This window comes from Taudactylus pleione, unplaced genomic scaffold (assembly GCF_031769625.1).
Source record: "Taudactylus pleione unplaced genomic scaffold, aTauple2 ptg000327l, whole genome shotgun sequence".
In the NCBI taxonomy this organism is placed as follows: Eukaryota; Metazoa; Chordata; class Amphibia; order Anura; family Myobatrachidae; genus Taudactylus; species Taudactylus pleione.
The window spans coordinates 4,239,771-4,263,912 of record NW_028284728.1 but is presented as its reverse complement, the minus strand read 5'-3'; the positions used below and the strand labels follow the sequence as shown (position 1 = coordinate 4,263,912).

The 24,142-nt window shown below is 44.3% G+C and overlaps 1 protein-coding gene across 2 annotated transcripts in view; it reads right to left on the bottom strand.

The window, feature by feature from the left end:
- HLCS (holocarboxylase synthetase) overlaps positions 1-24,142 on the bottom strand; it is a 218,389-nt gene that overhangs the window by 131,122 nt on the left and 63,125 nt on the right. For both annotated transcript variants that reach the window (XM_088443160.1, XM_088443159.1), the window contains exon 7: positions 10,623-10,894. In XM_088443160.1, the coding sequence (XP_088299286.1) occupies positions 10,623-10,894 (272 nt within the window). The remainder of the gene's footprint in view (positions 1-10,622; positions 10,895-24,142) is intronic.

Sequence of the window (24,142 nt, the reverse complement as noted above, 5' to 3'; positions counted from 1 at the left end):
CATATGTACCATATGTAAAGGTGAAATAAGTAGGGGTAGGGACGTCAACCACCTAGGAACATCCTCCCTTATACGGCACCTGCAGCGCGTTCATAAAAAGTTACTGTCAAGTTCAGAAACTTTGGCTCAGACCGTAAGCAGTCCAGGGACACCTAAATCCCGTTGTCCTGTTGTATCCAAGCGCCTGCAAACCACACCGTCAACTCCCTCCTCGTCAATTTCCTCCTTAGTCAGGATCGGAAGTAGTCCTGCAGGCCATATCACTGGCATGACTGACTCTCCTATCCGGGATTCCTCCGGAGGATCCTGCATTGCTACGCCTACTGCTGCTGTTGCTGCTGCTGCTGGGAGTCGTTCATCATCCCAGAGAGGAAGTAGGAACACCACTACTTTTACTAAACAATTGACCCTCCAACAGTCCTTAGCGAGGAGGATGAAGTACGACAGCAGTCATCCTGAAGCAAAACGTATAACTGAGGCCTTGACTGCTATGTTGGTGTTAGACGTGCGTCCGGTATCCGCCATTAGTGCAGTGGGATTTAGACAATTGATGGAGGTAGTGTGTCCCCGGTTCCAAATCCCGTCTAGATTCCACTTCACTAGGCAGGCGATACCGAGACTGTACAGAAACGTCAGAAAAAGTGTCCTCAGTGTCCTGAAAAATGCCGTTGTACACAATGTCCACTTAACCACGGACATGTGGACAAGTGGAACAGGGCAGACTAAGGACTATATGACTGTGACAGCCCACTGGGTAGATGTATCACCTTACGCAGCAACAGCAGCAGCGTCACCAGTAGCAGCATCTCAGAAACGCCAGCTCGTTACAAGGCAGGCTACGCTGTGTATCACCGGTTTCAGTAAGAGGCACACCGCCGACAACCTCTTAGAGAAACTGAGGGAAATCATCGCCCAGTGGCTTACCCCACTTAGACTCTCCTGGGGATTTGTGATATCTGACAACGCCACCAATATTGTGCGGGCATTACATCTGGGCAAATTCCAGCACGTCCCATGTTTTGCTCACACAATAAACTTGGTGGTGCAGAATTTTCTGAAAAGCGACAGGGGCGTGCAGGAGACGCTTTGGGTGGCCCGAAAAATTTCTGGCCACTTTCGCCATTCAGCGACTGCGTGCCGAAGACTGGAGCACCAGCAAACACTCTTGAACATGCCCCGCCATCACCTGAAGCAAGAGGTTGTGACGCGGTGGAACTCAACCCTCTATATGCTTCAGAGGATGGAGGAGCAGCAAAAGGCCATACAAGCCTATACATCCACCTATGACATAGGCAAAGGAGGGGGTATGCACCTGACTCAAGCGCAGTGGAGAATGATTTCCGTGTTGTGCAAGGTTCTTCAGCCCTTCGAACTTGCCACACGTGAAGTCAGTTCAGACACTGCCAGCTTGAGTCAGGTCATTCCCCTCATCAGGCTTTTGCAGAAGCAGCTGGAGAAAGTGAAGGAGGAGCTAAGACGGAGCGATTCCGCTCGGCATGTGGGACTTGTGGATGAAGCCCTTCATTCGCTTTGCCAGGATTCCAGGGTGGTCAATCTGTTGAAATCAGACCACTACATTTTGGCCACCGTGCTCGATCCTAGGTTTAAAGCCTATGTGGTGTCTCTCTTTCCGGCCGACACAAGCCTGCAGAGGTGCAAAGACCTGCTGGTGAACACACTGTCAGCTGAAGCGGAACGTGACACGTCAACGGCTCCTTCTTCATTTTCTCCCGCAACTGGGGCTGCCAGGAAAAAACTTAGGTATCCTAAGCAACCCGCTGGCGGTGATGCAGGGCAGGCAGGACCAAGTTTGGACATCTGGTCCGGACTGAAGGACCTGGCAACAATTTCTGACATGTCTACTGTCACTGCATATGATACTGTCACCATTGACAGAATGGTGGAGGATTACATCGGTGACAGCATCCAAGTAGGCATGTCAGACAGTCCATACCTGTACTGGCAGGAAAAAGAGGCAATTTGGAGGCCCCTGTACAAACTGGCTCTATTTTACCTGAGTTGCCCCCCCTCCAGTGTGTACTCCGAAAGAGTGTTTAGTGCAGCCGGGAACCTTGTCAGCGAAAGGCGTAGGAGGTTGCTTCCACAGAATGTGGAGAAGATGATGTTCATCAAAATGAATTATCAGCTCTTCCAGGGAGACCAGCCTCCAGAAGGTACAGAGGGACCTGTGGTGGTGGATTCAAGTGGGGACGAGTTAATACTTTGTGAGGATGAGGATGTACACACTGAAGAGGGTGAGGAATCGGTGGATGAGGAGGATGAGGATGACATCTTGCCTCCGTAGAGCCAGTTTGTGCAGGGACACATTAATTGCCAGCTTGTTTTGTGGGGGCCCAAACGAACCAATCATTTCAGCCACAGTTGTGTGGCAGACCCTGGCGCTGAAATGATTGATTTGTTAAAGTGTGCATGTCCTGTTTATACAACATAAGGGTGGGTGGGAGGGCCCAAGGACAATTCCATCTTGCACCTCTTTTTTTCTTTGCATTATGTACAGTTTGGGGCCTAGTTTTTCTAACTGCCATCCTGCCTGCCACTGCAGTGTCACTCCTAGATGGGTCACGTGTTTGTGCCGCCCACTCGTGTCGCTTAGCATAGTCATCCAGCTACCTCGGTGCAACCTTTTGGACATAAAAACACTATTGTGAGGTGTGAGGTGTTCAGAATAGACTGGAAATGAGTGGAAATTAAGGTTATTGAGGTTAATAATAGCATAGGAGCAGAAAAACCTACAAATTCTGTGATTTTAGCTGTTTTTATGCTTTTTTTCAAAAAAATACAGATCCAAAACACAAAACCCAGAACCCAAAACACGGAAGGGTGGTTTTGGCAAAACCAATCCAGATCCAAAACACGAAGAAAGATCCAGATCCAAAACCAAAACACGAAAAGTGGCCGGTGCACACCCCTAATATATATATATATATATACACACACACACACATGTATGTATGTATATTATATACATGTATATACACTGAATTTTATATATACATACTGTATATATGTACAGACAGATATGAATATAATGTGTGCATGTATGTATATGTGTGTGTGTGTATATATATATATATGTATATATATATATATATATATATATACACACACACAATAATTTGCCATCACATTAAAACCACTGACAGGTGAATAGAGTAACACTGAATTATCTCATAACTATAGAATCTGTCATGGGATGGGAAGCGCAAATTGTGATGGCTAGAAGTCTAGGCTCAGAGCATCTCCCAAATGCAGCACAGGCGGGCGTCCCCAGAGCATGCAGCACAGGCGGGTGTCCCCAGAGCATGCAGCACAGGCGGGTATCCCCAGAGCATGCAGCACAGGCGGGGGTCCCCAGAGCATGCAGCACAGGCGGGCGTCCCCAGAGCATGCAGCACAGGCGGGCGTCCCCAGAGCATGCAGCACAGGCGGGCGTCCCCAGAGCATGCAGCACAGGCGGGCGTCCCCAGAGCATGCAGCACAGGCGGGCGTCCCCAGAGCATGCAGCACAGCCGGGCGTCCCCAGAGCATGCAGCACAGCCGGGCGTCCCCAGAGCATGCAGCACAGGCGGGCGTCCCCAGAGCATGCAGCACAGGCGGGCGTCCCCAGAGCATGCAGCACAGGCGGGCGTCCCCAGAGCATGCAGCACAGGCGGGCGTCCCCAGAGCATGCAGCACAGGCGGGCGTCCCCAGAGCATGCAGCACAGGCGGGCGTCCCCAGAGCATGCAGCACAGGCGGGCGTCCCCAGAGCATGCAGCACAGGCGGGCGTCCCCAGAGCATGCAGCACAGGCGGGCGTCCCCAGAGCATGCAGCACAGGCGGGCGTCCCCAGAGCATGCAGCACAGGCGGGCGTCCCCAGAGCATGCAGCACAGGCGGGCGTCCCCAGAGCATGCAGCACAGGCGGGCGTCCCCAGAGCATGCAGCACAGACGGGCGTCCCCAGAGCATGCAGCACAGGCGGGCGATCCCCAGAGCATGCAGCACAGGCGGGCGTCCCCAGAGCATGCAGCACAGGCGGGTGTCCCTATCCCGATTTATATACAACCAAAAACTGGGAGGTATGCGACAGTTAGTGAGGACAGGGCAATATGTGACAGGGGCAGTGACATGATATGAGGAGGGGAATAGACCCAGCAGGAAACCAAAGACAGAGTTATGGGGAACCCCAGCAGCACAGAGTGTATCAGCAGATGAGTGATGCGTCAGTGAGGACAGGGCTGCATGTGACAGGGGAAAGGAGGCAGCAGGAAGACAGAGTTATAAGGTGGAAGCAGCAGGTTCTTCAGCTATAGTGATATGAGCCTCCTGTCATATTTAGGCATGAAGATTGCAGCATGTCTGTATTAAGCAGACTTCCGAAATCCAACTAACAATGCACTGTTCACAATTATAGGAATAATGAAGCGTCTCTTTCAGCTCCTGATGCTACGGAAACATAACACTGAGACAATAGGAGCGTGTCATGTTAGAAGCAGTCATCAGTTTAGTGACTGTTCATAATGATGTGTCACACTGCAAAGGATCTCCAAAAAAAGGGGGAGGTCGTTTTCTTGATGCTTGCCGGCTCTATTGCTGCCTGCCGCTCTACACACGACGACAACGCCAAATAAGCAAAAATAAAACTGGTAGCAACCAAACATAATATAAAAAATACATATATTAAAAAGAATCAATGCAACAGAAAAGAAAAAAAATGGGATTGAACTAATTTAACGGCTGGGTGACCTCACAGTAGAGAAACAGCCGGAGTCTAATAAGAGTCAGTGTGTATATGTTTCCACCCGGCCTGGTAAGATGCCAGTCAAATCTCCGAGTCAAACAACAGGTGGAAGCGATTAGTCCTGTCATAGAAAGTTTGAAAAATGGATTCTGGGCCCGAGCTGACTAAATTGAATTTGACAGTGTTGTCCTAAAAATTCAGAGAAAGAGGAAAAAAAATCTATAGTTTAATTTGGAATCCCCTGATTATTCATTAGATCTCCAGATGGTTTCTGTTGATGTTTTACATATTAATATATACGTTGTGTTATTGTTGGCGAGCTCGGACTTGTACTGTGGCTGGGATCGGCAGACACTTCTTAGTGTCCTCATTAGTGGATAGAGAAAAAACAGACTACTTGTGGCGTACAACCGGGTGAGCCGCACTTATGATGAATACATTAGATGGTCCCTCAGTCACACCTAATATTCTAAGAGAGAACTTTATGAGTCTCTTACGTAAGTTATACAATAATCGAAGCTTGATACGTCAGACAATTCATTTGTACAGACCCCGGATAGCAGCACCCACTTTTATTCCTTATTGAAGGCTAAAAATAACATTTCTTACTGACTGCCATAAGTGAACTGCCCACCCGCCATCTAAGCACAACCTACAGATTATATACAGACTTCTGGAGGACCAGGTACTAGAATTTTTCCTATTTTAGTTAGTTTCCCCAAATGTGATGGTTTCTAGTAACCTCTTATAAACCCTTTAAATGTTGTCAGTAAAAGTGAGGTTTGTGCTCACCCGATCTTCAGCTTGTATTTGGTGCGTATTACATAATATAGTCTAACATGGTCCAAGGATATTTATTGAAAGAGAAAAACGCCTATCTTTGAGGGTATGTAATCTTTACGTAGACATTTACAATACTGGAAATCATAATTTCAGCACCACAATATTGACATTGAACACATTCACATCTTTCAGAATGTCATCGTGTCCACAATGTCTCCATGTGAAATGTTTTCATTCTGCACAGACCGGAGGGTTAGGGTTAGGCTGTGGGAGGGGAGGTTAGGGTTAGGCACTAAGCGGAGTGTTAGGGGTTAGTGAGACTCACCACCGGAACAGTCGCAGGAACAGCCAGAAGTCACCATCAGCTGACCACTGCTGGAGCTGCCATATAGGTAAGCCACCACTGTACCACCAGGAGCGTTTACCAAAATTCTAATTTCATCCGTGTCGACAAAACGAACCGAACCCAACTTTGAGAAGCATCTCAGTCAAGAAACTTGTGTTATATCAACTTTTCCCTTATCTGTCACAACAGCTTAACAATTAGCAAATATATATATATCCAGCAAATCAAATGGGCATGGAGTGAGCGCGCTTTCACCCGCTATTGCATCAGTGATAATAATAAATGGGAACTGCAGACAGTACAGTACAGAAGGGGATACACTGTACTTACCCTATAGTGATATCACTGCGGTCTAGGCTCAGTCCCTCTCTGTGCTCACTGCAAGGTGTTGCACGAGGAGCTGTCACTTTACCCAACACTCAAATCGGCTTATAATGCCTGGCAAGGAGCTGCCTACTGGTTTCTATGCCAGCACTACAACCAAGAACAAGGGCACTATGTGGGTCCTTTCACAGGGGCGAGTACACGCTATATTGTTAGGAACATTTCATAGATGCATATCATTTATTAAAAAGTTATTTATATAGCACACACATGTTCCACAGCACTTTACAGGAATATTTAGGGGTCTATTTACTATGCAGTGTTAGGAGACAGAGTGAAAAGTGAGTGATAAGGTGCCAGCCAATCAGCTCCCACCTGTCATTTTTCAAACACAGCCTGTGAGATGACAATTGGGAGCTGATTGGCTGGCACCTTATCACTTTTCACTCTGTCTCCTAACACTGCTTAGTACATAGACCCCTTAGTCATTCACATCATACCTTGCCCTAGTGGAGCTTATAATCTATTTTCCCTATCACATGTACACACACACATTATATATAATATATATATATATATATATATATATATATAAATATATATATATATATATATATATATATATGCTAGGGTTAATTATTTATGTATTTATTGTTAGTATCCATTTAACCTACCAGGATGTATTTGGAGTATGGGATAAAATCCGGAGGAAACACAGGTAAAAGAGACCAACTCTACACAGATTTGGCATTGGTGGGAATCAAAGCAAAGACATCAGTGCTGTGAGGTGGTTTTGCTAACCACTATGCCAAATGTACGTGCTGTTATACATATATATATATATATATATAACAGTTTGTGTATATAAACATATATATGTATATATTTTCTATTATATTCTTTAACACTCAATAACTGAAATTATGTTTTGTAATCTAAGAATTTCACTATTACCAAGTCAACTGCAGGTGCCGCACTATAACTGAGTTGTACACACTGTTTCTTGCACTCTAGTAATTGGTGTATTGTCATTCCACTTATCTGTAAGGGTCTCCAATGACTACATAGGTCACACTGTACATTATTTCATACTTCCATGTATTAAAAGTAGAGCTGTGCAGTCTCAGACTAGTTTGGATTTTCCTGCCATATTCAGATTTTTCCCGCCAAATTTCGGGTCTCAGAAAGAGGCAAAACGTCATCTTTCATGGACAAACATCTTTCATCAACAAAAGTCCATGAAAGCTCATAATTTGCTCATAAATCCGATTTTGGCGGGAAAATCCAAATTAATCCTCTCCTGCATCTCTCTATTTAAAAGGGATTGTTCTGTCATCTAAAGGTTACAATGACACCTGTCTTGTTTTAAGCATTCAATATATATTAAAGAGGTGGCGCTATGAAGGTTAAAATCTAATGCTAGTTGTGAGAGGGTTAGAACGCATTAAACACACATGTACGTGTGGAATTCATTGTTCTCGCCAATCGGTGAACTAAACCAGTTTCTGCTCTCCTTGTAATCATTAGCAGGACAGGTTAGCTGTCAACAACAGACTAGTGCACATAAGGTCTGTACTATTAACCACTAGTCACCAGAGAGTTATATACACTAGACATCAGGGAATGGGGTGTGTGCTGACACTAGCGACACAGGATATGAGGGACTAGTACAATAGATAAAGAGGGAGACTAGTACACTAGCTATGGACTACATATAAATTAGTAAAAGGCTCCACAATGGGCTCTGAATTATATACCAGAACACTAGGCTCTGAATAGTTGCCAATTGTCTTTTACATCTCTACCTCCACTATACCTACCTCATTAGATAATATCAGGGCCATAACTAGGGTTGTGCGACCTGTGAGGTTACAGAGGACCCTCGGGGAGGCGGCATTACAGCCCACGGTAGCAGCATGCAGGCGCGTCAAGAGCTGCACGGGACCTGGGTAAAAGGGGCGTAGCCTAATTGCGGGATGTGTGGCCACGCCCCCTTAGGAATAAAATAATATATATAACATTTTTGTAGCCCCGTAAAGAGGCGCTGCGCGTTGGGGAGGGGGGGCACTGTAAGCCTCCTTAGCCCGGCGCATAGCCAATGGTGGGCGCAATCAGTGTGATCGCTTTCCCCACAGGCATAGGAGACTGGTGCAGCTGCTGCTTAGCATCTGCGAGCAGTCTCCCACTGCAGCGTTTATACAATAAATATACTCGTTTGTGCTCCGCACTTCAAAAAGGCAGCTTAAAACAAATGTGACTCTCGCAAGCAGTCTCCCGGTGCAGCCCAGCACATAGCAGTGTGTGCTGGGCTGCTGTGATGTAAGAGGGGGGGGGCGGTGGCACCGGGCCCCTCCAGCAAGCCTGGGCCCGGGGAATTAGTACCCGCTTCCTCCCCCTCTCGGCGCCCCTGCCAGCATGTGGCTTGCAGGATGCCTGGAACAGCAATCTACTGCCTGTATAGCTGCCCAGAGCATCTTAAAAAGCATCAGGGGAGTATGCGCTATAGTTAGAATGTAAGCTTTTGGACTAGGAACCTTATTCCCTGTTGATGCTACACAGACTCCTTTATACCCTGACCTCTCTTTAGTGATAAATTACACAGAAGAGGATCCAGCAGTAGTCGCCTCTTTAGCCTACATCATATCAGAGAACAGAGTATTAAAGGCCGCACAAAGCGGGTGGAACAACTCCGTCTGACTCAGAGACAATCTCCTGCTAGAATCTGCTCTCTGCAATAAGTAACCCAGTGGCTACACCGACCGCCCAACCAATCCATCATCTTCCAGGGCCTACTGTATGCGCAGCTCAGCCAATCATTTCCCACATAATAAACAGGTGTAAAAGAATGGTAAAGGGAACTTGGTAATATTAACAAATGAGTTCAAAGTTAAAATCATCAATTAGACATATTAGCACCACAACAAACTCATCACAGTTACATTTTAGAGCTAATAATTATACTAGACAAATAAAAAAACATCCCTATGATGACGGCTGACTGCTTGTGTCCTGCAATGTTAAGCACATATATAACACATAAGCCCGTCTGAGTACAAAACCTATAGAATCATGTCACATTGAGAAGCAGAGAGATGACCATGTGTAGCTGCCTAATTGCTTCTCAGAATGTGAAAGTATAGACTAAAACAAGCAATAAAATACGTAATATATTCAGGAACTATATACTACTATTAGTCAATCTCATCCGCCTGGCAGTGGGCAGTAACAGAGCTGTCACACATATTCCCTCTCAAGTGTTATAGATATCTGAAAACGTACTAACGTTTATGATCACTGCAAGCTGGGACTTGTAGTTCCACAACAGCTGGAGAGCCATCTGATCCTCTCTAGGCTTTAAGGTATAAATCAGATTGCACACCATTTGTGACAGACCGGCAAAATCCCAGTTATCCCAACACAAAGGGCCAAAGACTAAAGCCACAGAGCTTCTGTTAACCAGCTTAGGGTTGTATCTGGAAACAGATAGAGAACAGACCCAAGAAGGTCTCGCTATTATATCCAAAATGGAAAGTGTCCTTAAATTACATTATATAGTCCGTCTTGGAAGATACCTGGTTGATCCTGCTAGTAGCAAACGCTTGTCTGAAAGATTGAGCCATGTATAGTAAGTACACTATAGATAGATAGATAGATAGATAGATAGATAGATAGATAGATAGATAGATAGATAGATAGATAGATAGATAGATAGATAGATAGATAGATAGATAGATAGATAGCAAATATATTAATAGGTGCTACACTACTGTGAGAGAAAGAATAAAACACAAACCAAACATACAGATGCACACTGTATACACTTAGACCAGTGGTGTCAAACCCGGGCCCCTCCAGTTGCAGTCAAACTACACATCCCAGCATGTAGTGCCACAGTTTTGCTATTAGGGCATGCTAAAACTGGGAAAGGGCATGCTGGGATATGTAGTTCCACAAAAGCTGACACCACTGACTTAGACCATAGTTAAATATCTGCAATAATACCAATCTTCTAGACCAGGCCTGACCAACCCGTGGCTCTCCAGCTGTTGTGAAACTACAAGTCCCAGCAGGCCATGCCAGGTTTTTAGAATTTTATAATAGCAAAACTGTGGCTGGGACTTGTAGTTTCACAACAGCTGGAGAGCCACATTAGCCAGGCCTGTTCTAGACTCACCTCTACAACAAGCATGAAGTTCTAGTGAGATAACCGCATTCCGATGGGAATCTACACTAACATTTTACTATGTTTACCTGGTACTTGCCATACGTTTTTTGCCTCTGAAGTATAAATTACATTGGTAGGACCCTGCTGCTTTGAGTAAAAACAGTAAAAGAATGGATAGCTGCACGCTAATGTGCTTTACACGTGTATAAGTGGAAGCATCCTACATGTCAGACAAGGAAAAAGACGGTGAAACTACCACGTACCCGTCTAGAAGGTTAAACGTGGTGGTGGTAACTTCGGCGTAGAGCACAACCCTCCCCAGCTTTTCGGTTTGCAGGTTCTCTCTATACTTCTCCAGATTGAAGTCGTCAGACACAAAGCATTCTTCTCCAACTATGAGGGGAGCTAGAGATGGGGTGATTTCCACGTCATGTTGGGGAGACTCACAGACTTGCAAAGTCATCTTGCTGGATTTTATTACACCCTTCTGGTCTGTTCTGGATTTAAGCCACCGGAGAACGTCAGGATGGTTATCCTATAGTGAGAGAAACAAACATTAACTGTTACATGGTGCTTTAGTATGCAATTGTGAGGTTTGTGTATTATGTGATTGCTAAGTTTGTTATATTATACAATGGTGAGGTTTTTGTATTATGTGATTGCTAAGTTTGTTATATTATGCAATGGTGAGGTTTGTGTATTATGTGATTGCTAAGTTTGTTATATTATGCAATGGTGAGGTTTGTGTATTATGTGATTGCTAAGTTTGTTATATTATGCAATGGTGAGGTTTGTGTATTATGTGATTGCTAAGTTTGTTATATTATGCAATTGTGAGGTTTGTGTATTATGTGATTGCGAAGTTTATGTTATTGTGAAGTTTATACAAACACACACTCATGTACAGCGTCAGCCCCCGGAAGCAGCAAGCTTAGATAATGTTAGCTATAATTGATCAGACAGTGGATCTAGCTATGTCACCCATTTCACCTGTAGATGTTTTATATTTAAAAATATAAAAAATGAAAATGCCAACAATAGGTATACATGGGGATTTTGTAGCTGGACGTACAATCATGGTAATGCTCCCTATTAAGCAGATAGCTAAAACATATTACAGCACCACCGTACCCGTTATACCAGGTCACTGAAGGGGTCGGAGTTGACACCTGATTAGTTGGTGTAATCCAACTTTTTGAAGATTGGTTCTTCTTCATTCAAATCCAATTATAAACTGAACTACCACCTATGGATAAGACTGAGGGGGGAGGTTGAGCTGTATCAAGCCTTGGAGAGAGATAAAGTGGAGCAGTAACCCAGAGCAACCAATCAGCTTCTGTCATTTCAGTTACAGGCTGATTGTTTGCTTTGCGCAACTATTTCACTCTCTCTAAGGCTTCATACATCTCCTCCTGGGGCTCAAGTATGCAGTCGTATTACCCAGAACTCTCCTTTTTTTCACGAAACAGCGGCATATGATTGGCCCGCCCTGTGCATGGATGCACAAGACTGTTCTTGGCAACACCCACCCACTGTCCATCCACCCATGGTCACCCACCACATGTCAGTGCTTGGAGCCATCAACCCCACTAAAGTAACTCCTCCTTCATGACCACCCACTTGACAGGGGACAGAGATCTCAGAAATGGAGACAAGGGGGGGGGGAGATGAGAGAGAAAGGCAGAGATGGGAAAAAGGGGTGGGACAGCAAAACATTTGCAATGCGATGGCACAATAGCTAGCGCCTCAGAGAATAACAAGTCAAACACAAAAACTTTAAATATATATATATATATATCTCCCAACCTTCCCGATATCAGTAGGACAGTCCCGCTGTCCCACCTAGGCATGGGGGAGGTTGGGGGGGCACCCTATCACCATTGGAGCGAAGAACAGTGCCGGTAGAGGCTGTGGGCTGCCCAGCAGCTGCCAGAGTGCTAGGTTTGCAGCCAGCGTGATGAGAAATGGGGTCATGACACGTGGTCATGCCCCCAAAACATCACATACCAGGGGGCATGGCCAAAAGGGCAAGAGGCCAGGCCATAGGCACTTGCGAGAAGTCCTGGGACGAGATTTACACACAGACGTACAAATTTGTTGGTACATTTACAGCTCATTGAACCAATGCTTCATTCCTACTGCAAAGTGGTAACATTATGAAATTAAAAGCTATTGTCTCATGGATACCTGCATGCCTTCGGTATATCATAGAATAAAGCAAACGAACTGTGAAAAGAGATAATTTATTGCTCATTCTCCAAAGATAGTCTACTCGTAAAATGGCCTGGACAGATGTGCTTGAACCCCTATTGGACTACAGTGATATATTAAACTAAATGCTTTCTTGAATTAGCATCACACATCTTCAATCTTATAACTGGCCATTCAGCCTATTACATTGGAGAAAAGTGGTCACTCTGCTGTATGGTATCACCGTGTGCACCACTCTGAACTTACCAGACCTGAGGCAGCAAAGGAGAGAGTTGTCTGAGACGATAAGAAGGAAAACTATAGACAAGCATGTTCCAGGCAAGAGCTATATAACCATCTCCAAGCAGCTTGTTCCTGTGATTAAAGTTGCAAATATTAAGAAAGTTAAAGTCCATGGGACTGAAGCGGCCACAATATCAATACTGATCCCAGATTATACAGAAGTATAGTGAGAATGGTAGAGAAAGAGTCAATGAAAACCTCCAAAGAGATACAAGCTGAACTCCAGGGTCAGTGTCTGATTGCACCACCTGACGCTTTTTGAGAGACAGTGGGATCCATGGAAGACGACGCAGGAGGACTCCACTTTTGAAAAAACAACATAAAAATGCCAGACAGGGATTTGCAAAGACACATATTGGCACAGTGCTTCTGGTAGAACGTTCGTCGGGCAGGTGAATCAAAACTGAGGCTTTTTAACAAATCTCATCAGCTCTATGTTCGCAGATGAAGAATTACGCTTTCAAAGAAAAGAGCACCATACCTGTGATACATGGAGGGGTCCAGTTATGTTTTGGGGATGTTCTGCTGCGTCTGGCAACAGTGTGCCTTGAATATACGCAGGGCACAATGAGCGAAACATACCGTCCAGCGTCAGAAAGCTATCTCAGTCGCAGGTCATGGGACCTCCACTAGCAGAATGATCCCATCCACACAGCTAAGAGCACCCAAGAATGGTTAAGAACAAAACATTGGACTCTTCTGAAATGGCCTTCTGTAAGCCCTGATCTGATCTCTATGGAACATTCATGGAAAGAGCTCAAACAGGCAGTCTGGAGAAGGTGCCCATCGTACCTAAGGTCTCACAGAGAGCTACAGAAATCGCTTGATTGCCTCTAATGGTTGTGCAATAAAATATTAGGCTTAGGGGCCCATCATTTTGTCCATGAGATTTTCATGTTTTATTATTTCAATACTCTATTGAATCAAAAATCAAATGTAAAGTCGGATTTCTATTAGATATGGAACAAACAATGATTGAAACAAATTACATTTGTCACAGATATTGCAGAGGAAAATATGGGGTCTTCTTTTTTCATATAAGGGTACAAACAAATTCAACCTAATCTGTAGGTATGTATGTACAGTATGCATGTACATATACATACATACATATACACAGGGGCAGAACTATGGGCTCCAGCTCTGAAGGGGCACCTCCTTCATTATCCAAAACATATTCCACCCACTTAGGGCTGTAACTATGTACCCGGACTGTACAGTCACAGCCGCCCAATACATGGCACCCCATCCCGGCACCTGAGAATCCACCATACACTAGTGGAGAGCTCCATGTCAGACCATCAGCTGCTGCCTTTGTCTATCTATAGCCTGTCTGCATGCGAATTGCTACATTACAGTGTCAGTGGCTGTGACGTGGGGGCAAAGTTATGCCACTGCATATATATATATATATATATATATATATATAGTATACACACACACACATGTATATATATACACACATGTATATATATACACACATATATATATATATATATATATATATATATAATATATAGTGTCTGTGTAAGTCACGGCCGAGCCAGCAATATTAGCAATCATGTCCCATGCTCTCAGTGCTTGTCTATTAGGTGCAGCTCAGATATTGTATTACAGAAGACTATGCTGCTTGATAAGATCACTAGCTTGGTAAGTGCTGTGATGGAGCACAATCCTTCTGACAAGACGCTGGTGTAGGGTGATGTAACACAACTGAGCATGATGCAGATTTCCGTGCTGAGAAGCATGACCTGGGGATGGATGGGCCCGAGAGCTGCCTGTGCACTCTGCATGCTGTTTCCTCCTTCATGGATAGTAAAAGCCAGGTATCCAACTGGCAGAAAACCATATGTCTGCATCACATCAGCCCCTGTCAGGGTCCCATCAATAAGCGGCTTTATCTCAATCCCACACTGTATTCTGCATCTCACCTCTAATTTCTGGCTGTGCCGCTATTTCCCATCTGATCATCCCTCAGGATATAAGACCTGGGCGTCTACAGACATAGTTACTGATTTACAGACTCTGCTAGAAGGGTTTACTGTTCACTGAACTATAGCATGTATATATATATATTATATATATACACATACATACATATACACATATATAAAGATGACACCTTGACAAAGGGGCATGTGAGCCCCAAAACATTGATCTTTTATTTGATACTTTAATATACGTTGGTTACAAGCCTTCTGGCGATGCTGCTTTCTATATACCCTCGTTCAGAGGGCATTGGAGCCAATTGTGCCTTTAGTGGAGCATGAAAGTTGGTTCAGTAGTTTTTGCGCCAACTTGGAACAAACATACACTATATGGACCAAAGCAAAGGACGTCTGACCATTTCACCAACAGGGACTGTGATGACATTGTATTCCAATACATACACTTTAATATGGAGTTGGTCCCCCATTTTGCAGCTATAACAGTTTCCATTTTTCTTGGACGGCTTTCCACAAGATTTTGGAGAGTTTCTGTGGGAATTGGTGCCCATTCATTCTGTAGAGCATTTATGAGGTCAGGCACTGATGTTGGACGAGAAGGCCTGGCTAGCAGTCTCCGTTCCAGTTTATCCCAAAGGTGCTAAATGGGGTTGAGGTCAGGGCTCTGTGCGGGCCAGTCAAGTTCTTCCACACCGAACTCATCAAACCATGTCTTTGTGCACTAGGGCAAAGTCATGCCGGACTAGAAAAGGGCTTTCTCCAAACTGTTGCCACAAAGTTGGAAGCATAGCATTGTCCAAAACGTCTTGTACGCAGAAGCATTAAGTTTGCCATTCACTGGAGGTAAGGGGCCTAGGCCAAACCCTGAAAAACAGCCCCATAACATTACCCCTCCTCCACCAAACTTCACCGTTGGCACAATGCAGTCAGGCAGGTAATGTTCTCCCGGTATCGCCAAACCCAGACTCGCCCATCTGACTGCCAAACAGAGAAGCGCGATTCATCACTCCACAGAACACGTCTCCACTGCTCCACAGTCCAGTGTCGGTGTGCTTTACACCACTCCATCTGACGCTTGGTATTGGACTTGGTGATGTGAGGCTTGGATGCAGCTGCTCGGCCATGGAAACGCATTCCACTAAGCTCCCGCCGCACAGTTTTTGTTCTTACATTAATGCCAGTGGAAGTTTGGAACTCTTTAGCTATGGAATCAGCAGAGCGTTGGCGACTTTTACGCACCATGCGTCTTATCAGTCGTTGACCCCGCTCTGTGATTTTACGCGTTCTTCTGCTTCATGGCTTAGTTGCTGTTGTTTTTAAACGCTTCCACTTTCTAATAATATCACTTACAGTTGACAGTGGAACATCCAGCAGGGATAAAATTTCACGTCTTATTGCAAAGGTGGCATCCTATCACAGTACCACGCCTCCTATCACAGTACCACGCCTCCTATCACAGTACCACGCCTCCTATCACAGTACCACGCATCCTATCACAGTACCACGCTTCCTATCACAGTACCACGCATCCTATCACAGTACCACGCTTCCTATCACAGTACCACGCCTCCTATCACAGTACCACGCCTCCTATCACAGTACCACGCTTCCTATCACAGTACCACGCATCCTATCACAGTACCACGCTTCCTATCACAGTACCACGCCTCCTATCACAGTACCACGCCTCCTATCACAGTACCACGCATCCTATCACAGTACCACGCATCCTATCACAGTACCACGCTTCCTATCACAGTACCACGCCTCCTATCACAGTACCACGCCTCCTATCACAGTACCACGCTTCCTATCACTGTACCACGCCTCCTATCACAGTACCACGCCTCCTATCACAGTACCACGCATCCTATCACAGTACCACGCTTCCTATCACAGTACCACGCCTCCTATCACAGTACCACGCTTCCTATCCCAGTACCACGCTTCCTATCACAGTACCACGCTTCCTATCACTGTACCACGCTTCCTATCACAGTACCACGCCTCCTATCACAGTACCACTCTTCCTATTACAGTACCACGCTTCCTATCACTGTACCACGCTTCCTATCACAGTACCACGCTTCCTATCCCAGTACCACGCCTCCTATCACAGTACCGCTCTTCCTATCACAGTACCACGCTTCCTATCACAGTACCACGCTTGAAGTCACTGAGCTCTTCGGAACGACCCATTTTCTATCACAAATGTTTGCAAATGGAGACTGCATGGTTAGGTGCTCGATTTTACACACCTGTGGCATCAGGGGTGTGATTGAAACACCTCAATTCAATAAGTAACAGGTATGGCTTAATATTTTTGTACATAATATATATATATATATATATATATATATATATATATATATATATTAACAGACAGACAGATTCAGTGCGCTAATCAATCAATCAAGAAATGTAGAAGACCAATACACAGTCTATGAGTCCAGTGGATGAATAGACTCAAGGAAATAAATGAATCTGTGTCTCTATAGGACCAGATATAAGCACAGGCCACGGATCTAGGACCAACACAGCTGCGTCTTCCACTCATATAAACCCGGTGGTTGTGGCAAAATGTATATAGGAAAAACTAAGAGGGCATTGAAAATCAGAGTTTTGGAACACTTGCGGAATATAAAAAATGGTGTTGACAATCATAGTGTCGCTAGACATTTTAAGAAGTATCATAAGAGTAACCCTACCACCTTGAGATTTATGGGATTAGAAAACGTTCTGGTTGTTAAAAAAGGAGCCAATAGAGACAACCTATTGGCAAAGAAGGAATCTTTTTGGATTATAACTTTGAACACCTTGCAACCGAATGGGTTAAATGAAGGTTATGATATTACACTTTTTCTAAAAGATTAAAGGTTGTGAGTGCTAGACTTGTTTTCTGGTTTCCTGTTTCTTCCACTTTTTCATTGAATTTATTATTTTTTCATTTTCTTTGAATCCTTTTACTTTCTTGATTTTAACTACTGATTTTATGCATTTCATATTCTGTTATTAATTATGGTTCACTATGATGTGTTCACATTTTAGCTATTTGATTATGAATATTTCTAACTTTTTTAAATATGTGTAAATGCGATTTTTTTTTTTTTGCTGCATTGTTTCTATTTCAATTGTAATACCTGTATGTACGTTATTGCTTATGTGTAATATATGTGTGTTTTTAAATGTGCACAACAAATGTATTGGGAATATATGTATACTATATGTATCATTTTTCTGTGTATGTCATATTATGATTGTGATATTCGCTATTATCTCTATGCAGTGTTTCAGTTGCTAATTGGTTAGATTGTTTATGTTTGTATAGAGAGAGGACTAGTATAAGAGTATGCCTATTATTGACACCAAACCAGCCTCCTGACGAAGTCAATGACGAAAAACGTTGGGGCGTGGTTTGGTGTTACTTTCCTATACTGATTGAGTGGCCAACGGAGTTCCCGGAGACGTTCGGGTGAGACTTTGGCTTTTAATCTTTATTACTTGCGGTGGTATTTGACTGCTCACTGTGGCACGCATATTAGTTGAAGTAGCTGCATGTCGACTGTCTGCAATAAATTGTTTACGTTTTGATGCACTATGTGGCGCCCCTTCTTCTTTGCTCCTAATATATTTTATATATATATATATATATATATATAAAATTAAACATTATTAACTAACCCAAACAATATATACTGGCAGACGTTTAGGAAATATGGTGCAAGTGAAATAATGGTATAATAATTTGCAGGAAGAAGAGGTTGGTTTAGTGAACTATTTAGTCAGGTGCGACGATATGGCTAAATATTAGCAAGAGAGCAGTATACAATGACCTCCAGGGCAAGTAGGGAACTGCAAATTATTCCACCGAACTAATGCAAATATTATGGTTTACACAGAATACTCCTCTCTTAAGAGAGTGCTGCTGTGACCACACAGGTGACTCCTGACATAGACAAGGAAACCAAACAGCCTCCTTCTCCACATCGCCGAGCAGTTTACTCACATTAAATACCGATGTCCTACTTCCCAGCTAAACATGTAATCAGCCAAGGAGACAGCAGCTCGTAGTATGTAACGTTACTGAGTGAACACAGATGAACATTTAACATATCTAACATAAAAAATAGTTGAAAAGAAACCTCTTTACAGTCAGTGATAATGGTTGAATGTCTATTATGCCATTTTGCGTATTATCCTAATGCTTTGAACGCAAAAGTAAACTCGATCAAACACACTCCCAGGATCCAGTGCAGAACTTCATATTTGTCCTTCACAAAACCGCACTGACACAGTCTTATCCAATCATTCTCTCTCCAAATCATATTACATAAAGAAAAACACAACATTTCCACGGCTGAAGTCAGACTCTCAGATCGATCATTTCCAGGTTCCCTTGTAAATGCATAGTATCACATCTGCTGATGGAGAAAGTCTATATATATCAAAAACCGTTGTCTATCAATCACTGTACTTAGGGCCTGAATTAGAAACGGTCTCTAATGCGATTGTAACTGCGTTTCCGTACGCAACGCAGCAGCGGAAATATGCTAATGTTAGCAAATACCACCTTAGCATTAAGACGCCCACTGCTGCCTTCTCACCTGTGTGCGATGACGCATACCTACGTAAGTATCGGTAACATCGAAGCACATCGGCGGCCATCTTGCCCTTGTACCAGGTCTGACCTGCCGCAGCCATGGGAGCTCTTCTGACGCGTGTGCACTGGCAATGGCTATTTTATGCACGCCCATGTAATGGCGTATAAACGGACATTTTTGTGACCACTCCCCATTACCACCCCCAAACACTGTCAGTCTGTCGCTCACTTGGCGATGGATTCTTCTGTGCGTGTGTGATCGCAGTGCGGTGCGTACGCATGCGCAATGGCTCGATCTACGAGAATATTGCATTAGCGTCCGTCTCTGAATCGGGCCCTTAGCATTTTATCTGAGCCAGGAGCTTTAGGCTTCTTAGGGGCCCAATTATCTGGCTACAGTATATTTGCGGCTATATCCACAACAACACCCGTTTTCGGGGGTTAACCTCAAATGTAAAGTTTCCCCTGGATGTATGAAGGGAAGAGCAGCAGGTATCTCTGTGATCCCTCCATCCCCGCTAGCAGCAGCATCCCCCATAGGTTCCTATGGGGGATGCAGCCATATTTACCAACATCCGGAATGTCATGCATTCCAAAGATTGGCCCCTGCAGCTAGAGCCATCTGATGATGCCGTTAGCCGCTGTAACATTGCACATAATTAGCCAGCGGAGGGTTCCGGAGCTATGGCGGCCGTGCATTCAGCGTGACTGCGCATGCGCTGCAGCCCTGGCAGGGACGGGCTCTTTTTGGAGCCCCTGTTCCTGCATGTGCCGGATAATACAGAATGCAGGGATGGGCTCTTTTTGGAGCCCTTGGCCCTGATTCAGAGGCACATTCGCTATTTGCGAGCGCTCGCTCTGAATCAGGGCGGGCCGGGGTTTTTTTTCACCGGCCTCCAGGCCGCTCGCTAAGCTGTGGGTGACCACCCACAGCTTTAGCGGGCGGCCTGGCGATGGTCGCGATAATCGCGACCATCGGGCTTGCAATGAGACCCTTGTGGTAGGGTCTCGTCCACCGCAAGCCCCAGTGAACTTCCTGCTCTAATAGAGCAGGAAGTTCACTACTGACATCACTAGTGATGTCAGTAGGGCCGCCCACAAACGGCAGGCGTTCCTTCAGGAACGCCTCCGTTTGTCCAGCCACCCCCCCCCTGCACGCCTACAAAATGGGGCGAGCTGTCAATCACAACCAACAGCCGCCCCGTCTTGTAGCGAATCCCGCAGCGAGTGAAAATTCACTCGCTATGGGGCTCGTGTGCGCACTGCCAGGCCATCGACCCGCGAGCGGGTCTGAACCGGGCCCCCTGTCCCTGCATGTGCCGGATGATACATTCCGGTGATAGGATCGCATATTACAATGCCATCATGGGCGGTAATGTCATACCCAGATTACATTGCAAATGCGATTGTTAATAATTGGGCCCCTTAGTCTTGTTTATGTGTAACTGTGTTTTCCTCTGTGTTAGACCAGTAAGACTTACTGGTGTGACTAGGCTAATGTTACATAACATGTTTGCTTCCATTTCTTTGCCGTTATTTAAAGAGTCAGCAAATGGGCAAGGCTGCAGTGCACCAAACACATCTATGATGCAAATATGATTGAAGCCATCTTGGTCTCGCCCTCTGCTGAGCAACGCCACGATTTGCGGTATGGCACAGTGGGAGGCAGGGCTATAATGGTAATTACATCATAAAGCCTCTGCTCATCTGATCTACTGAAGTGGGTGGGATCAGGGGCGTATCTATAATGGGTGCAGGGAACACGGGCCCCTGGATCCAGGGGGGCCCCGCACCGCACATCCTGCACCCATAATACTACTTACATCTCCGGAGTGCCACGTCGGCGCGGGGGTCTGGCGCTGTAAAACGACTGGAAAATGGCCGCGGCGGCCATTTTCCCATCGTTTGCGCATGCGCAGTACAGAGAAAATGGCCGCCGCGGCCATTTTCCCGGTGACCTATGCAGACACTATAGACTCTGGGCACACTCTAGTGCCCGGAGTCTATAACTCCGGCGCTGGCCGCGCACAGCTCAGTGCGCTGCCAGCCGCCGGGTGGAAAGGAGGGGGCCTGTGTCGGAGACTGCACACGGGCCCCCTCCTCTATAGAATCGCCCCTGGGTGTGATCCAGGAGGATGCACTGTTCTCCCAGTAGTCCGGGAGAGAGAAACATAGAATTAGACGGCAGATAAGAACCACTTGGTCCATCTAGAATGCCCTTTGGGGAGATGTCCCCAAAATTCTGCAGTCAGGACACAGCAAAACTGCATCTAGAGCTTTCCCTAAATCACTCAAACAGAAAACAAAAATACTAAACTGTCATTTTTTTTTTAAAACATAGATAAAAGCCAGTAACATTTTTTACAGTCTTTCTTTTTACTAATTTCAAGCAAGTACTATAAATGGTTACTCTTCTCAATCTATAGTGACCTCTAGTGGCCAAAATCTGCACTCTTGTAGGATAATACACTAATCATTCAAAAGGCCATAATGTTACAAGAAAAAATTAGGAATTGGAGATTTCATTAATACCAAACAAATGCAAAATGTAACATATTTACATGCTAAAAGAAAACAAATGTAATGTTTGGTTAGAATTTGGAAATATTTAGCGCTTAAGTCATAAATGTGTGGAGGGTTTAATGCAAATGTTTACAAATGAAGCTGTAGTTATCTGAACCTAATATTAAACCACTTTAAAAAAAAAAATGTAAAAGAACAAGAGACAATTCTGAACGTGGAACTTTCCTGCAATACTTAAAATCTTTTTCCAAAGATAAAAATTTACTAAATGTGTACACAAGTTACATTCATAGTAAAATACATACTTAATTTGAAAAAATGCGTTAAAAACGATTTAGTATAATACTGTGCTGTGGTAGATTGTTTTCCTTAGGAATATTTTATTTTATTTTTCAACCCATTTACATTCATTTCCATGCAGTTTAAGGACATTACAATGGACATAGGACATTAAAATGGCTAAAATAATGCAGCTTCCAGTAACGGTTGTGGTACAGATGGTCAACAGTGTATTAATAAAATAATGTTTTCGGGTTACACTGCGCTAAGAGAATTGGAATGTCATTGGATCTTCCATAAACTTACATGGCTCTACTTTGAAGATGACACATACCTAACAAATGTTTAGGTTTAAGCACTTGTACTTGAATAAACAGTGCGTTAAATTAAAGTTTCCCTACTGCGTCCAGATGACAGTAAATGCTGCAATTTTCATTCATAAAATAGACATTGATGTTTGTGACTTTTAGTAGTTCTTTTGTGTTTATTGTAATATTTTTAATTTAGCAAAAATGTATAACTAGTACATACACCTAAAAAGACATATTGATCAAAATAACTTTTAATATGTGATTACTAAAACTAAAACAACGCTTATAATAACAATCAGAGGTTTATCACTACATTACAGTACTCATAGTTTTGGAGCCATCATATGCCAGGTTTGCCCCCTGCCCCAATATACTTATGCTGTACCGACCGGTGCTGCAGGGTGTTCCTGTCCTGGCCTGTACCGTTTCACTCACTGCAGTGGGACCTCCAACTGAGCATGACGGAGACTGGACAGGTCATAGCCCATTATTATATAGATGTGGGCGCTGTGTATATATAGGGCAGTATTCAATTAGATTCGCACCCGCGATAAAGTTTAGCATGCCGGACGTTTCGCCTACATCGCGTATTTTGGCCGCGGAAACTTATCGTGCGCGTACCCGCTATTATCCCTATTCAATTCCAAAAGACGCGAAAATGGCGACACGCGAAGTCAGAACAGGCGAAAAGTGGTATCAGAATTGGGGAAATCAGCCTGAACACCCCAAAAAGATGCAGAAACATTGGGGAGCGATGTAGTAGTGCCCGATTAGCCCTAATGAAACTGTTTGCAGTTCGCACAATTGCTTCTAATTAGCGTCTTTACACAAGTGGTGAATAATGGCATAAGCAGTATGTTTTTGAGAAAATAAGTCGTCCTGGCAAATTTGAAGTACCTGAAAATGTGTGCGAGCATCTATTAATGACTCTAAAGTGTAGTTTTAATAAAAGCACCTGCAATCCCAAAAACACTTGACCCCTTCTTAGAGCACCCCCAGAACTTTATTTCGCTAGTTTGCGAACTTGTCCCCCCACTTTGTGCTTTTTCGCCGCCCAATTTCAAAGTTCTTTTTTTGGGTGTTTCCGACAGGCGAAAGGTCACAATCGGCGATACTTTTTCACGGTTCTCTGCTTTTCGCTTCTAATTGAATACGGCCCATAAATGGAAATAATCTAATAATAATGTTATATATAAAATTCATTGGTCTGTTTGTTTATTTATTTCTGTCTCTCTGGTTACCAACCAACGCGAGGTGGTCCAGTTGGATCCTGGGCAGGTTTTAGTGCAGTTAGGGTCCCGGTCGGACGCTGGGAAAAACCTTAACCCGGGGAGCCTGTTTTGTGCCTTCCACTGGATGTATTTGGATGGAATCTTCACAGAGGGGAGGCAACTGATCTGGGATGCCTAATGGAGTGGTTGGGGTTCCAGTCGGACCTCACAGTGGAATGCGCCAGGCAGAACTTTCGGAGATCGGAGGAGCCTGTTCTGGGCCTTCCACTGGATGGTTACTTCAGCTAGTGTAATATATATATATATATATATATATATATATATATATACACACACACACACACACACATTATATATTTACACACACACTGATTGAACATTGATCTTTAAGCACCCATG